The sequence below is a fragment of the Dermacentor silvarum genome, chromosome 4, assembly GCF_013339745.2.
Source record: "Dermacentor silvarum isolate Dsil-2018 chromosome 4, BIME_Dsil_1.4, whole genome shotgun sequence".
Lineage (NCBI taxonomy): Eukaryota > Metazoa > Arthropoda > Arachnida > Ixodida > Ixodidae > Dermacentor > Dermacentor silvarum.
The window spans coordinates 85,913,093-85,926,470 of record NC_051157.2 but is presented as its reverse complement, the minus strand read 5'-3'; the positions used below and the strand labels follow the sequence as shown (position 1 = coordinate 85,926,470).

Below are 13,378 nucleotides of genomic sequence, written 5' to 3'. Positions count from 1 at the left end.
GAATCTAGGCCGATAGTTTTTTTTCAAATAATCACATACGAAACTCTAGGGTCGGCTTAGATTCGAGGATTTTAAAAAACGCACCAGTTTTTAACTGAAACTGATAAATATGGTGCATAGTTAGCGCCATCTAGAAAAGTCAGTATCACAGCCGCTACTAGCCGCGCCAGTAGCCAACTGAAGTGCATGAGCGATGTCGCCATTTTGACCTGCGTCGTATCGGTAGTATCGGTATGGTGCAGCATCGGCGCGCGGTGTGGCGTTATCGTAATGGCACCAAATGGGCGATGCCACTATAGTGCCGCTTTCTAAACGAATACTGCATTTACTCGAATCTAACGCGCACTTTCAACACGACCCTAAATCTGTGTCAGCATTTCAGAATGGCCGCATCGCACGCGCGTCGAGCCTAGCTACTGTAGCATGCGGAAGTTTCCTCCGTGTGCTGCAGTACACGTGCTTAGGCAATAGTCTACCGTCTTGTCTTCACGTTCTCAGCGTCTGTTCTATCTATCAGCATGAAGTACCGAGTTCATCATGATGCCAGCATTTAAAAGGAAAGTGATCATCTGTGCGGAGACGGACGGAAATCGGGCCGCATCACGGGCGTTCGGAGAATCCGAAACTTGCGAGCGGGACTGGCGCAACCAGAAGGAGAGGATTTTCGCCAGCAAAGCAATGCGGAACGGTTTCAGTGGACCGAAGCAGGACGTAATCTGCGACGATCCACTCCGGCGATACGATCGCCTTGGCCCTATCTTGAAAGCAATCTGCGACGGGTAAAGTCCGCCGCGCGCCGTGTTTTCACCGCGTTGAAGCGAGAGGCATGCTAGCACGAAGGCGCGCTTCGTCTCCAGCGTTTTGACAGTTCGTTTCCGCGGTCAACGAGCGAGATGTGTTCATGTTAGCTTGAGTGCGCGTGACACCGTGCTTGTTAATAGCGGTCTACTAATTTGCTACCGCATTTGATGCATCGCCTATCAGGCGAAACTGCGACTTTTTTTTTTTTAATTCATCGCAACATCAGTGCATCGGGAGGAAATTATTTTTCCAATTTCAGATTGAAAGCATGAGGTGCGCGGTACTGGTAAAGGACTTTTTCCTCACGGAAAACGGCTGCGCGTGAGAATCGAGTAAATACAGTAGTTGTGCTAGCCGTAGAGGCATCGTCAAACGTTCAAGCCGGGTGGAACTTCGATATCGGTCTGTCGTTGGAGGGGGCCACGGGAGATGGTTTCTGCGTGCGCCGCAACGTGCGCTCCTTCCAAAAATGTAGCATCTCTAATGCGCTGGATGGTACTGAATATAGCGCACTGTTTAAATATGCCAGCAAGGAAGATAGCGACGAGGCTAGCAGCGATGGTGACATAGAATGAGCTCGGCATGTTCATATTTAATAAATGCTGTTTCATTTTGCGAATGCTGTCCTTGCTTTATCGTTCGGCCTACATTCGAGGTAAGTTTTTTTTTTTTTCTGACTTCGAACTTTTTGGGGTCGGCTTAGAATCGGAGTCGGCCTAGATTCGAGTAAATACGGTATGTCGGCCAACATTGCTAATAGATGTGTCATTATGTAGGAAGTTGAAAGATCTGGGGCCGTATCAAGCAAGGATTCTTTTCCAATGATTCTATTCACCTCTTGTCGCCCATCACAGTGTGTGGCCGATACTGGTGATAATGAAGGCATGTTGTTATGCCAGCCAATGATTAAAGGGGAAATGAAACTAAAATAAAAAGAATCGGTTACAGAATGCAGCCCTGGATTACATTCACAAGATAGAAAAGTAGGTCATTCATGTGACATGTAACCCTTAGCATAGGGACGGGCAGGATACGATTTTCTTCTTTGAAATGTTCCTTATACACAGTGCAACAGACACTACTGCAGCAGAAAGGCTATCACAAGCAGAAACATTACAAAAATCAGATGATTTTTGAAATGCATAGAAACAAAGGAAGACAGCAGTAGTCTTAAAGGCCTATAAGTCTTATAAGCCTATAAGCAAGGGCTCTGTGCAATACGTATCAGCATTCAGATGTACCCACTCACCTTCTAAATTGTGGGTCAAACTAATACCTAAAATTGCACAATGCGTTATAAGGGATGCTGCAGTTGAGGGCTTCAGATTAACTTGACCACCTGGGGCTCTTTCAGGGGTGGGACTGTCCAAAGTAATTTTGGCACAATTTCTGGAGCAGGTCAAAATGCGTTTTGGAGCAGTTTGAAGCAGACAAAATAGCATTTTAGAGCAGCTTGGAGCAGACTAAATTTCATTTTGAAGCAATTTGGAGCTGATAAAATTTCAATTTGAAGCAGTTTGGAGCAGGCCAATCTAAATTTTGGTGGAATAATAGAATAGGGCAGTGCACTTCGAAACCACGACGAAACACAGAATAAACCAACAGGAAGCTCGTAGTAGAAGCGCAATTTGTAGCTATAGCGTGCTAGAATATGGAAGAGCGGGTCGCTCGGCACATGCTTTCCTGTAAAGCTGGAAACATCAGTTGCACAACAATCAAACTATATATTTCTGCGCTTATGCTCATGATGATAGCGGAAAATGTCAAATTATGTGGTCCGATCGATTCTGTAACATAATTTCTCTGTCACCATATGTCACCGCAGATCAAGAGAGCCGCAATCAACCCAGGGCTGGTATAATGTAAAACTATTCCAATCTGTTTTTGTTGCAATATATGGGCACTTCAGGCGCATTTCTGGCGCCGCCGTGTTGTTCCACACAAAGTCCAGGGGCGATAACATCATCGCCGCGCGCCGTACACTGTATGTTCGAGTGAAAGCATGAGGATGAGCCGACGATGGCGGCTCAATCTCGCGCGCGCGAGGGAGGAAATCGCACACAAGGCACCGGGGGGAGGGGTTCGTTCCACTCCAGCGGCTGCTGCACATGGCACGACCACGCGGGCCTCACCTTGCAAGCGATCTGCGATAGGGACATAGTGCGAGTGTTGATAGCTTCGCGTGTGCTGTTTTTTGCCGCTTAGTTCGCGTTCAAGCAATGCAGCACAAAGGTGAGTTCGCTCGCTGCTGCTGCCGCGCTTGCTCACTCCAGCGTTTTCACAGTCAGTTTCTGCGGTAATCCAGTGAGACGTGTTCATGTTTGCATGTGCACGCGTGACACCATGCTTGTTAATTTACTGAGTGAACACATGTTTATAAGTTCATACGGCCGATAAAAATATTATCCTTGCTTCTTATAGCTGTCTACTAATTTTCTATCGCAATCGATGCTTCGTCTTTCAGGCGATACTGCGGCGTTTTATTCCAAATTTGCCATTAGCCCTTCGTGATAGGTCAAAATGGCTCATGCCTCACCCATATGGGCATAAAAACAGATTGGAATAGTTTTATGTTATACCGGCTTTGGGGACACAGACGCCCGCCAGCTTCACCCACTGCAGCGCGTGCCTCCGAAATATCTAGTTCACTCACAGCGCTCTCAGCCTACTTGTTATTTTTCATCTCAGCTAGGGAGCGCTGTGCCACTCTGCCCACTAAACCATATTCTAGTACACTCTGAACACACCTGTGCTAGCCGTTCCGACAACACCGACAACAGCCGGCAGTGGCTGCGCATGCGCCGGCCACTTGCCGGAAGCGCTGAAAAGTCCAGTGTTACAAATGCGAAAATTACGAGAAACTCTGCGGGAGGTGCCGTCACGGGTTGTGCATAATGTGAATGGCTGCACTCTTTTTCGGAGAACGAATCGGCTCGCTGTTCGCGGCCACTGCTGAAGCCGTTCTGGCGCAATTTTGGTCAATTTTCTGTGTTTGCCGCAGGAGTCCCACCCCTGCTCTTTAACGTGCACCTAAATTAAATCTCACGAGCATTCTTGCATTCCATCTTCATGGAAACGAAGCCAGGAATTGAACCAGTAACTCACTCACTTTGTAAAAAATGCAATAAGGATTCCACTCTCATGGAAAAAGCTGCACGAACTAAGGGCAGAAGAGCTTTCAGTTCAAACCATGGCACTACAGACACGACAAAACAGCAGTTGTCGTACCTCCTCGAAGCTTCCCTCCAGGGGCTTGTACGCCAGCAAGGACATGGATCGCATGAGATCGCCAACGAGCACAAAGTCCCCCTTGGCACGCAAGTAGAGTGCCAGGATGTTGTTGAAGTGGCTGCACTCGTTCCGCAGCTCCCTTTCCGCATTCCATTCAAACAGGCGCACCGTGCTGTTGATAGAGGCCAGAAGCTTGCCGTTGAACTCCAGCATGGAGTAAGGCGCTCCTTTGATCTCCTGCTCCGCTACCTGTTCCAGTTTGCCTGCACATTTATACAGGTGTGAGCATCGAGATCCTGCAAGATGCGCAACTTTATGTACAAAAACTTGCAAGACTAGCAAAAGAAATATTCCAGGAATTCCTTTAGGTATGGGTGTGCAAATACTCGAATATTCAAATTCAAATTGAACAGTCAACGTGCGAGTAAAATATCTTGTAGCGCCCACGAACACCGCAGCGCTCCGCTATGGTCGGTGCCACGCTCATGCAAAGCGTGCCACTATGGATCCTGTGTTGCGCGCAAGTCTACAAAGGCCAACACTGTCGGATTCTGTTTGCGCAGCTAATCAGAGTGCTACACACGACTGTGTTGGAACGTGAGCAAGTTGGCACTTGTGTTGCGGGCTGTAGTTACCAATTCGCAAGTGCACACAAGTGAGCAACCCAACGAGGAAGAGCAGGGAGCGTGCGTACCTACTAGCAGACTAACCGGAAGTCGTATGTTCTTGTTCGACCAATCGACATCGTCTGCTCCTGGTAACATCACCAGATGCACCCTGGTGACATCACGACGACCACTGGGGGTACTGGAGCGTTTGGCATCACTGATTGTGACGGCATTCTGAACTCAATGCACGTATTTACTTGAAATGCTTAAAAAATATTGGAGGTGATTTAGGGGCCCTTTAAGGAAGGATGATTATGATAAGAGGAATTTCGAACCCCTGCTGATAACAGACATTTAAAGAAATAAGAAAAAGAAATTAAAGCATAAACGCACGTGCACCGACAATACATCTGGCAAAGCATCAATACACAAGCACGACTTACCATCCACCCAGTGGAAGACTATTATGCGACCCTGCTTAGGGTCTGACTCGTCAGGCAGCACATTTGCCGTTCCAACAACGTAGTAGGTGTTGGGGTCGTTCCCCAGTCGAGTCGACACGATGCTCATTGCATACTCAGTCTGCATGAACTGGTGGGCATGTAACACTGCAATAAAAGAACGAGTTACTTCAATTACAAGCAGATACTTAAATTTCTGCGCAAATTTTATAGCCCACTGTCAAATTTTACAGATCTACATGTCTGGATAAGCACACATTGCAGTAACGAGTTGCCTATCATGCCATTAGTAGTACATACTAACAGGGTCATGAGCACTGTGCAGAGCAGCCAGATGGGCTGGCTGCATTAGCGCAATGGGCTGGCTGCATTAACGCAGATGAAGCTGCATTTCCATGCAGTGCAATAGTGGGATGGGCTGTTTTGCTGTGCAGCTACATATAAACATTGATGCACCTCTGCTTTCAAGCTGATCTTCCACCAGGGAGCATTTGTGATCGAAGATGTGGAGGAATTGGCTTTCATCATCAGTTGCGCCTAGTGCTTTAGCTTGCCATGTGGCGAGTATGAACTCGGGAAGAAAAACTTTACGAATTATAGATGTAACATGATGTAAAATATAATGAGATGCCTTTTCAAGCTGGTAAGTTCACATTAAAATCCTGCATTCCATTCCAGCAAGTATGGTAGCAGAAGGACTGGTTCTTTCAACATCACAGCTTTTTGGAAGGTACACAACAAAAGAAAATTAGAACAAAAGAAGAACCTTGTACACATGAAAAGATGTACCTTCGAAGGTGTGCTGGTCGATGATGAGGAGATTGTGAACTTCAACTTCTTGGCCAAGCTGGTCATTGCCAGTACTCACTGCTCCGGGCTTGAACACAGAGCTCATGTTGGAGCTGCACCAGTATGCAGTAAGTATGTGATCTCAATTCATTTCAAGTTAGCAAAAAGTGTAAGAGGGAACAGCAGACAGGACTCGCAAAAGTGCACACACACAAACACAAGAAAAGGAGCTAATGTAAAATTGGACACAGAAAAAGGATTGAAGAAAACTTTCTCCAATACAATTACAACTGTGAGACCTTGCAAAGACAGAGTAGAGGAACGGACCTGTAGGTAACATTCTGTGCCTGTGTGCTTGCACTGGGCCTCACAGGTGTTAGGCCACTACTGCCCAAGATATCGTTGCGGATGGTGATAACCCCGAACGTCTGCGTTGCTTCCTGGTAAGCAATCCTCCTGTGCACAAAAATATGAGCACCATCAGTGACACAGGAAGTGCTAACTAAATGTAGTTTCAAACAGGGTGTCTAAAAGAAAAAAACATCGGTTCAGTTCGGGTTGAGCACGCTCCAATTTTGTTCCCATTCAGTTCCGGTACGGAGTAATAAAAATTTATAACGGTTCACAACACTGAACCGGTTCATAAACTGGTCTGGCGTAGTCCATTTTATGCTGCCCTATGGATATTGCCACATAGTACTATCAACTTGTCCTCACGGTGCATGCGCATATTACAGACAGAGATAATTAGTGAGAATCCCTGCATCAGCGTAAGGTCTGCTTAGCTTCTACGCTCATTACTTTGACAGCAGAAGAGTTGGTTAATTTTAGTTGTGGTTCAGGTTTTTACTACAGGACTGGTGGTGAGTGAACTGTGGCATGTGATCTATGGTGTTGAAGACAGCGTGAATTCACATTGCATTACATAAACTACAACTTCAAACTTCCAGTTCGTAGCAAAGAAGGAAACCAGCATTTGGCATTTCGCTCAGTTTGCTGCTTATTTAGAAGCAGGTGAGGACATTAATGCTTCTGAACGATGAAGGATGGTTTGTGCTGCACCATACGTCAATATTTCTTGCGTATCTGGACATGGCGTCTTGTGCTGGCTAAGGGCGGACAAAAAAGTCAAAAGCACACACAATGTGCTCCATGATATGTACATGTAATGAAACAGAGAAATGTACTCTGTTTGACTAAGCACCAAACGTGAATTGAACCATAGCCCGTAACAAAAGCATATTACATGTGTTGTTTACAGCTACTGTTACGGCTCACTAAGAAGGTGACGACATTCATTAGCGACCACAGCGTTATGATTACATTACGTCATGCAGCTAACTCGTTGATATCAAAGACACGTCTTTTACGCTCTCCGTGTTTATCTAGTTTTAGTATCAAGTCGTGCTAACGATCAAATTGGGAGTGCCATCAGAAATGTTGATTCTGCTGAGCCCCTGAAACAACTTTGTGGCTACGATACACAAGTGGCATGGCTGACTTCAGAAGTGCAAGCATCTCTGCTGAGATGGCCATTGTTACCAGCACGTACCCATCGTCTATCCCCATTGTGGCACACAATGCAACTCATGAGGCGTAACAATCTGCTATTGTAATATTTTGAATAATACAAGTGTTTTCCGAATCGAACTGAATACTAACCGATTCAAATTGAATATTAGAACTTACGAATATTTGCACACCATTAAATTTAATTCTTATCATACTGCTTTTCATAGTCACAGGAGCACAAAAGCCTTAATGAAACTATGTACAGTCGAATGCCTTTATAATAAAGTCCTTGGGGCCTCCGAAATCATGTTATACAGGTCCCTTCATTGTAAAGATCACGCACCACACAGTTCGCAATAGAACCGGGACCGAATTACTCCTTCGTTATACAGGTCGTTTCATTGTAGAGGCGCTCAACTGTACTACTTTCAGAGCTTCAAATCGTAAAGTGGATACTGTAAGCTCCACAAATCATATAGCACAGGTGGCCCGTTCCACTGGGTAAGGATAGACCAGAACAGTGAAACTCCAACTCTGCTCCTGACAGTGGTGTAGCCATGACTTATTTTTGGGGGACGCTTTCAGCTTGGTGTTGATTTCATGTTTTTTGCCTGTTCATAACCTGTTTCTTGTTTTCACAAGGATAAATAGGTACCTATTTAGCGGGTATTGACACAAACACCACACCTGGCTATAAAACAGTGACTCCCTAGACAGCCAATTCAAAGCAAAGCAGTGCTCACTTGAACATCCAAATTTTCACAGCCATGCTAATGGCACTATGCTCATATCAATGCTAATGGCACTATGCCCATATCATTGTACTATGCTCTGCAATAGGCAAACATTCATGAAATATCAAATATGCTTGAAAGAAGCAACAACAGCTACAGCATAGTTGATAGAATAAAGCCCTACCACCAACTGCAAATTATTGTGACAGCAATTATATGGACACTCAAGGCACAATCACCCAGTCAGCACCACTACCACAATGCTGTCTTAGTATTGAAGACGTGTGTGCAGCCCAAGCACTAAGAATTGGAGGTCACATGATCCGCTGTGGATGCGAGAAGGCTGGTGCCTTGTTTGATAAGCACATTAAGTTTCCAGAGATGCAAGCGACACGCAGTCTGTTTGGCAGCAAAAATGATGAAGCCAAGTGGACACACTGTCACAGTCAGTTCAATCAGCTGCTGGCATGAGCATCGTGCTGAGTAAACATCAAGTAAACCGTAAACATCAAGCCAAGCTATCTAATACTTTCATTGGTTGCTGGCAAACATGAACGGTGTTCCGGTGGTCTCATTTCATGCACAATAGATGCACAACGCCGCCTGCAATGCCTTTGGCAGCACTCATCAGACCACATTGCGAAATGCCTGGTAGATCCCAGGGCACTGTTTCTGTTGTGCAGTAGCAATAACCTCACATGTTCCATAGTGCCAACATGTCGCCCCTGCATTTTGATAGAACACCATTCAAGGAGCCTCAGTGCTATGCTAACCCTTGCTATTGCTGTCAATGCTTCATGCTTTGGGTGAAACTGCCAACAGTATTTGGGGCCATGTTCACGAGTTAAGACAGTGGCTTCAAAACACAGAGAACACTCCGTAAACATGACAATGGTTTTGAAGCGGGGTGCTATTTTTTCTCTCCTGTAAAAAACAAAAAATAAAAATAAATTGAAAAAATGAGATGCAAAAAGGGGGGTGCAACTTGCCTTGGCAGCTCCCCAAGAGGCACAGTTCGAATGTGGAGCTTCTGAATCTCATCAATGGTACCAATAAGGAGGGTGTTGTCATTGGCAAGGGCAAGGCTGTGGATGAAAGCAGCAACAGGTCAAGCAACTATAGAACAGGATAAGGCTACAAAGGTCAAAGCAATTTCACAAAAGAAAGAAGAAAATAAAAGTAGCAGCACTTTGTGTAATACTAAATGGAGGAGCAAGATTTCAAAAGTAACAGTGAACTACAGCGTGAGGAAGTTTCAAATGGTTATATGGGATGGCTACTTCAGTAGTGGTACCACAAAATGTGCCTTACACTTGCAGCTACCTTTTCAGAAATTAAGGGAAAGGTTTGAGGGAAGACCTTCTACTCCCACCACTTTGAAAGACTTTAGCAATCAGTTCTGAGTACTTCTGATTTTAATCCTGCTTTTTGGAAGCATCCAAAGACACCAACTCTCTCAGCTTTGCCAACTCCTGAGAGACAAGAGATCTTTAGTTTGATGCAAGAAAACAAGTATTTGGCTGCACTAATGCGTTGGGATCCCTCAAGCTTTCTGCAGAGTCTCATCTTTCCTGCACAACAATCGTACAATGGCTAAGAATGGTTCGGCTTCAAAATCATCCATTGTCAACATGTCCATCCTGCAATATTACATTCTGTCTACAATCATGGGCTGTGGATGTGGCTTTCGAGGTGGCCAACTGTTGTCATGCAAGAACCGGATTTACACTTTCAGAATGTCATATGGCAGACATGGCTCCCTATCTTTGATTTGCACCTTTAATCAAAGAAAGCAATGATGTAATAAGTAGCGATCGATGTAATAGAACACAAATAAGGCACTCAGAAATGCTGCACTAGGCACGAAATCTAACAAGCAATATGCCTAGTGGTACTACACGTCAGATCAGTACTCTGTTATGACGCATATATTCCACATGAAGTGCTTTTGGAGATGCTTGCAAGAGTGTCAGACAGACACACATGCTTCTGTGAGCTAACAATAGCAGTCATATTTGTGTATGCTAGCTGTCTGGCACATTTTTGTGCTAGATGTGGCAGGTCTGCTATATAAACAATGTGCAATGTCATTAACAGCCTGTCTCATCTGTTTGCAGCAAGAATTACTACAAAGCTCTGAACAGCAGCATAAAAATAATACTTGCTCCTCACATATATCAAAGGGCTGTTAATTGCAACACTGTAACAATCAGGTTTTGCTTCAACTGGTTGATAGTATTTGTCGGCATTTTATCGGTCATTGCTCCCATAAAAATTCAAGTCATAGACTGAATGCCTGAATAACTTAATCCACATTGAGACATCAATTAGGCTCCTATTCAGAAACACCAATCAGGGTTCGTACATGTTTCCAAGGCAAAAATTCAAGGATATTCCAGGACTTTCCAGGACCTGTCACAGGTTTTTCAAGCACTCAAAGCGGCATCCAAAGTAGGATTTCTTTACTCTAACATTCCCAAAAATGATTAGTTTTATTGCTCTTACAATAAATAAATGTGTATCACAATTAAAATAAAAATGTCTAGTCTTGATAAAATCACAAAACAAAATGAACGCTTACAACAGCCGCTGAGATTTCTCTAGTATAGGCTGGATAAATTGAACCAATTAAAATTATTCAAAACATTCAGCATAGGGTTATTGCACTAAAACAAAAAGAAATAAATGTATATCCCAATGATGTTAATAATGTCTAGCCTTGATCACTTTGCAAGTTCACAACAATACCAAAAAAAAAAAAAAAAAGTTCACAAAACCAATGAATGCTCTCAACAGCTACTCTGACTTCTCCAGTATTATCTGGGCGAGTTTACCGAACATTTCCAAACCATTCGGTGTAGTCTTGCTACACATCCATTAAATTATAATAAATAGATGTATATTGCAATTTTGTAAAATATGCATTGTCTTTATCACTTCTCAAGTCCGCAATATTAAAAGTTAACACAGCGAACACTCACAACAGCTGCTCAGGCTTCTGCAGTATTAACTGGATTGGTTCACCTAACATTTCCAAAACATTCAGCATATCGTATTTTCCGGTGCATAAGACAAGTTTTTTTTTTTTTTTTTCGGAAAGACTGTCGTCAAAATCGGATCTGATGGCCACGTGAAGCGCGCTGGTTGACTTAATTGCTACGGGGTCTGTGCGCACTATCGAGGTGCCGGGTTCTTCTTGTGATCGAGTTCCTGAGCGCCGTGCGAGAAGGATGGAGCAGCAACGCAAGCGGCTGTAGGCCGACCGCGAGTCGATCGACCCCGAAGTCGTCACATCTGCAGATCGCTGTCAAGATAAGGCGCGCGCCGCTGCGCAAACTACGCAGTTGCTACGAGAGTACAGGCAGCCCCTCCTCCCTCCCGGGCAGCCTTCCCGCTTTCCTCCCTTGTGCGCGATTCGGCTCACCGTCGTATGCTTTCACTCACACATACAGCACACGGCGCGCGGGGACGATGTTATCGCCATTAGACTTTATACGGAACATAGCGGCAGCCACAACGGCAGAAATGCCCCTGGAGTGGAAATATATGGCACCTATACGCTTGCGCGTGACCCGCGTTCACGCAGCGAAACGTCACTAACTTTTTTAAATCGTTTACCAAAAGAACAGGTGCGTCTCATATACCGGTGCCACTTATAGAATGGAAAATACGGTAATGTTATTGCACTTATATTATCATAAATACTATTACAACAAACCTCCACCCAAAGGCACTGAGAATCAGTGGTAAAGTTGCTCGACTGTAGCTCTCTTTAGCTTCACTAACTTCACCTCGCGCAAGAGTGAAAGCGGGACAAGGCAGACTGACGGGCAAGGAGTGAAACGAATGATAGGGTGAGGAAAGCAGCGTAAACACAGCCAGCCGAGCCAGCACCGCGAAGCGCGGCACGGGGTCTCTCACTCCGTTTGCGGTTTGACGCGATGAAGCCTTTTACTTTTTCCGTGCGGTCACCGAACCATATGTGTGCTCCCGACGGCGTATTGTTTCTGAAATTTGGAGTTTGTCAGATCGACGCCGATCTACCACAGAAAGGAGGTCGCAATGTCGATATCGGAGTGCACTGCTCACGAAATTCAAGGATTTTCAAGGAAGGAAAAAAAAATTCCAGGACTTTCAAGGGCCTTGAAAACGCACTTTTCAATTTCAAGGGTTTTCAAGGATTTCAAGGACCTGTACGCACCCTGACCAATTGACATAATCAGGTGAAATGTTAGCCAAAGCCCATACTACAGTTATTATTCATGCTATTAGTATTATTATAATCATTATTCAATCATTCATGCTTCAAAAAAAAAAAAAAAAAACTGAAATTTCTGCTTTCTCCTCTTAGACGTTATTACCACGGCCACTTGTGAGAGCCACTGAACTACCTTTATGATCTTTGTATTCTGCAATATTGAAATTGGCCCCACAAGCAAGCTTTTCCACATATAGGCAGACGGCCCAGATCTTATACAAAAGCGTGAAACAACACAAAGCCAAAGAACAACAATATCAAAGTCAGTTAAACACCAGTCACCTGTCCGGATAACCCTCAGAGTTGAGAGGGCACATGTGATTGACCTCCTTAAGATTCACATTGGAAAACACCAGCTTGTGATTGCTCGAATAGATTACTGTGGGTCGGTCAGAGCAGGCAAACACATTGCTCGTTGACAGCGATTTGAACGTCTTCAAGACTGTTGGCTGTGTGCCCAAGGTAACCTGCAAACGGCAACAGCATGACCGTAAAGAACATCGACTAGAGTTTTGCCAGCAGGATACTGCATTAATGAAACAATGATGGCAGTGCCACATACCAGTGTGGCAAACATATCATAATTTAAAAACTGCTCATAGCCTGCACTGTGGCCGACACGAGTGTGCGTGTGTGGAAAGGCACAAAGGCCAGAAAAACTTCCCTACTTCTGAAGACTATTCTAACAAGGCAGCCGGCCAGATCATCACCACCTATGAACGTTCCGGAAGATGCTTTTTTTAGGGAATACCTTAGGGAATTTCAAATCTGCTTAATGAACAGTGTGCAACAGATAAAAAAGAAACTTTGAACTAATGTTCTGCCAATTCCTTATTTGAAGTTTCTGGTTGTGGAGCCCTCGGCAGCTAAAAGAATGCAAACTACCATCTGAAGATAATACACTTACAGTGTAAACCCTGCTACGCTACAAGCTGAATTCTTGGTGTATAGACCCATGACTCTTCATAACAACCTTCACCCTCA

The 13,378-nt window shown here is 44.6% G+C and overlaps 1 protein-coding gene across 1 annotated transcript in view; it reads right to left on the bottom strand.

The window, feature by feature from the left end:
* Positions 1-13,378, bottom strand: part of LOC119450348 (DNA damage-binding protein 1-like) — a 57,272-nt gene that overhangs the window by 21,135 nt on the left and 22,759 nt on the right. The window contains exons 12-17 of the mRNA XM_037713782.2: positions 12,677-12,861; positions 9,126-9,221; positions 6,218-6,346; positions 5,891-6,003; positions 5,084-5,248; positions 4,030-4,295 (exon numbers count right to left, since the gene is read on the bottom strand). Coding sequence (XP_037569710.1) covers positions 4,030-4,295; positions 5,084-5,248; positions 5,891-6,003; positions 6,218-6,346; positions 9,126-9,221; positions 12,677-12,861 — 954 coding nt within the window. The remainder of the gene's footprint in view (positions 1-4,029; positions 4,296-5,083; positions 5,249-5,890; positions 6,004-6,217; positions 6,347-9,125; positions 9,222-12,676; positions 12,862-13,378) is intronic.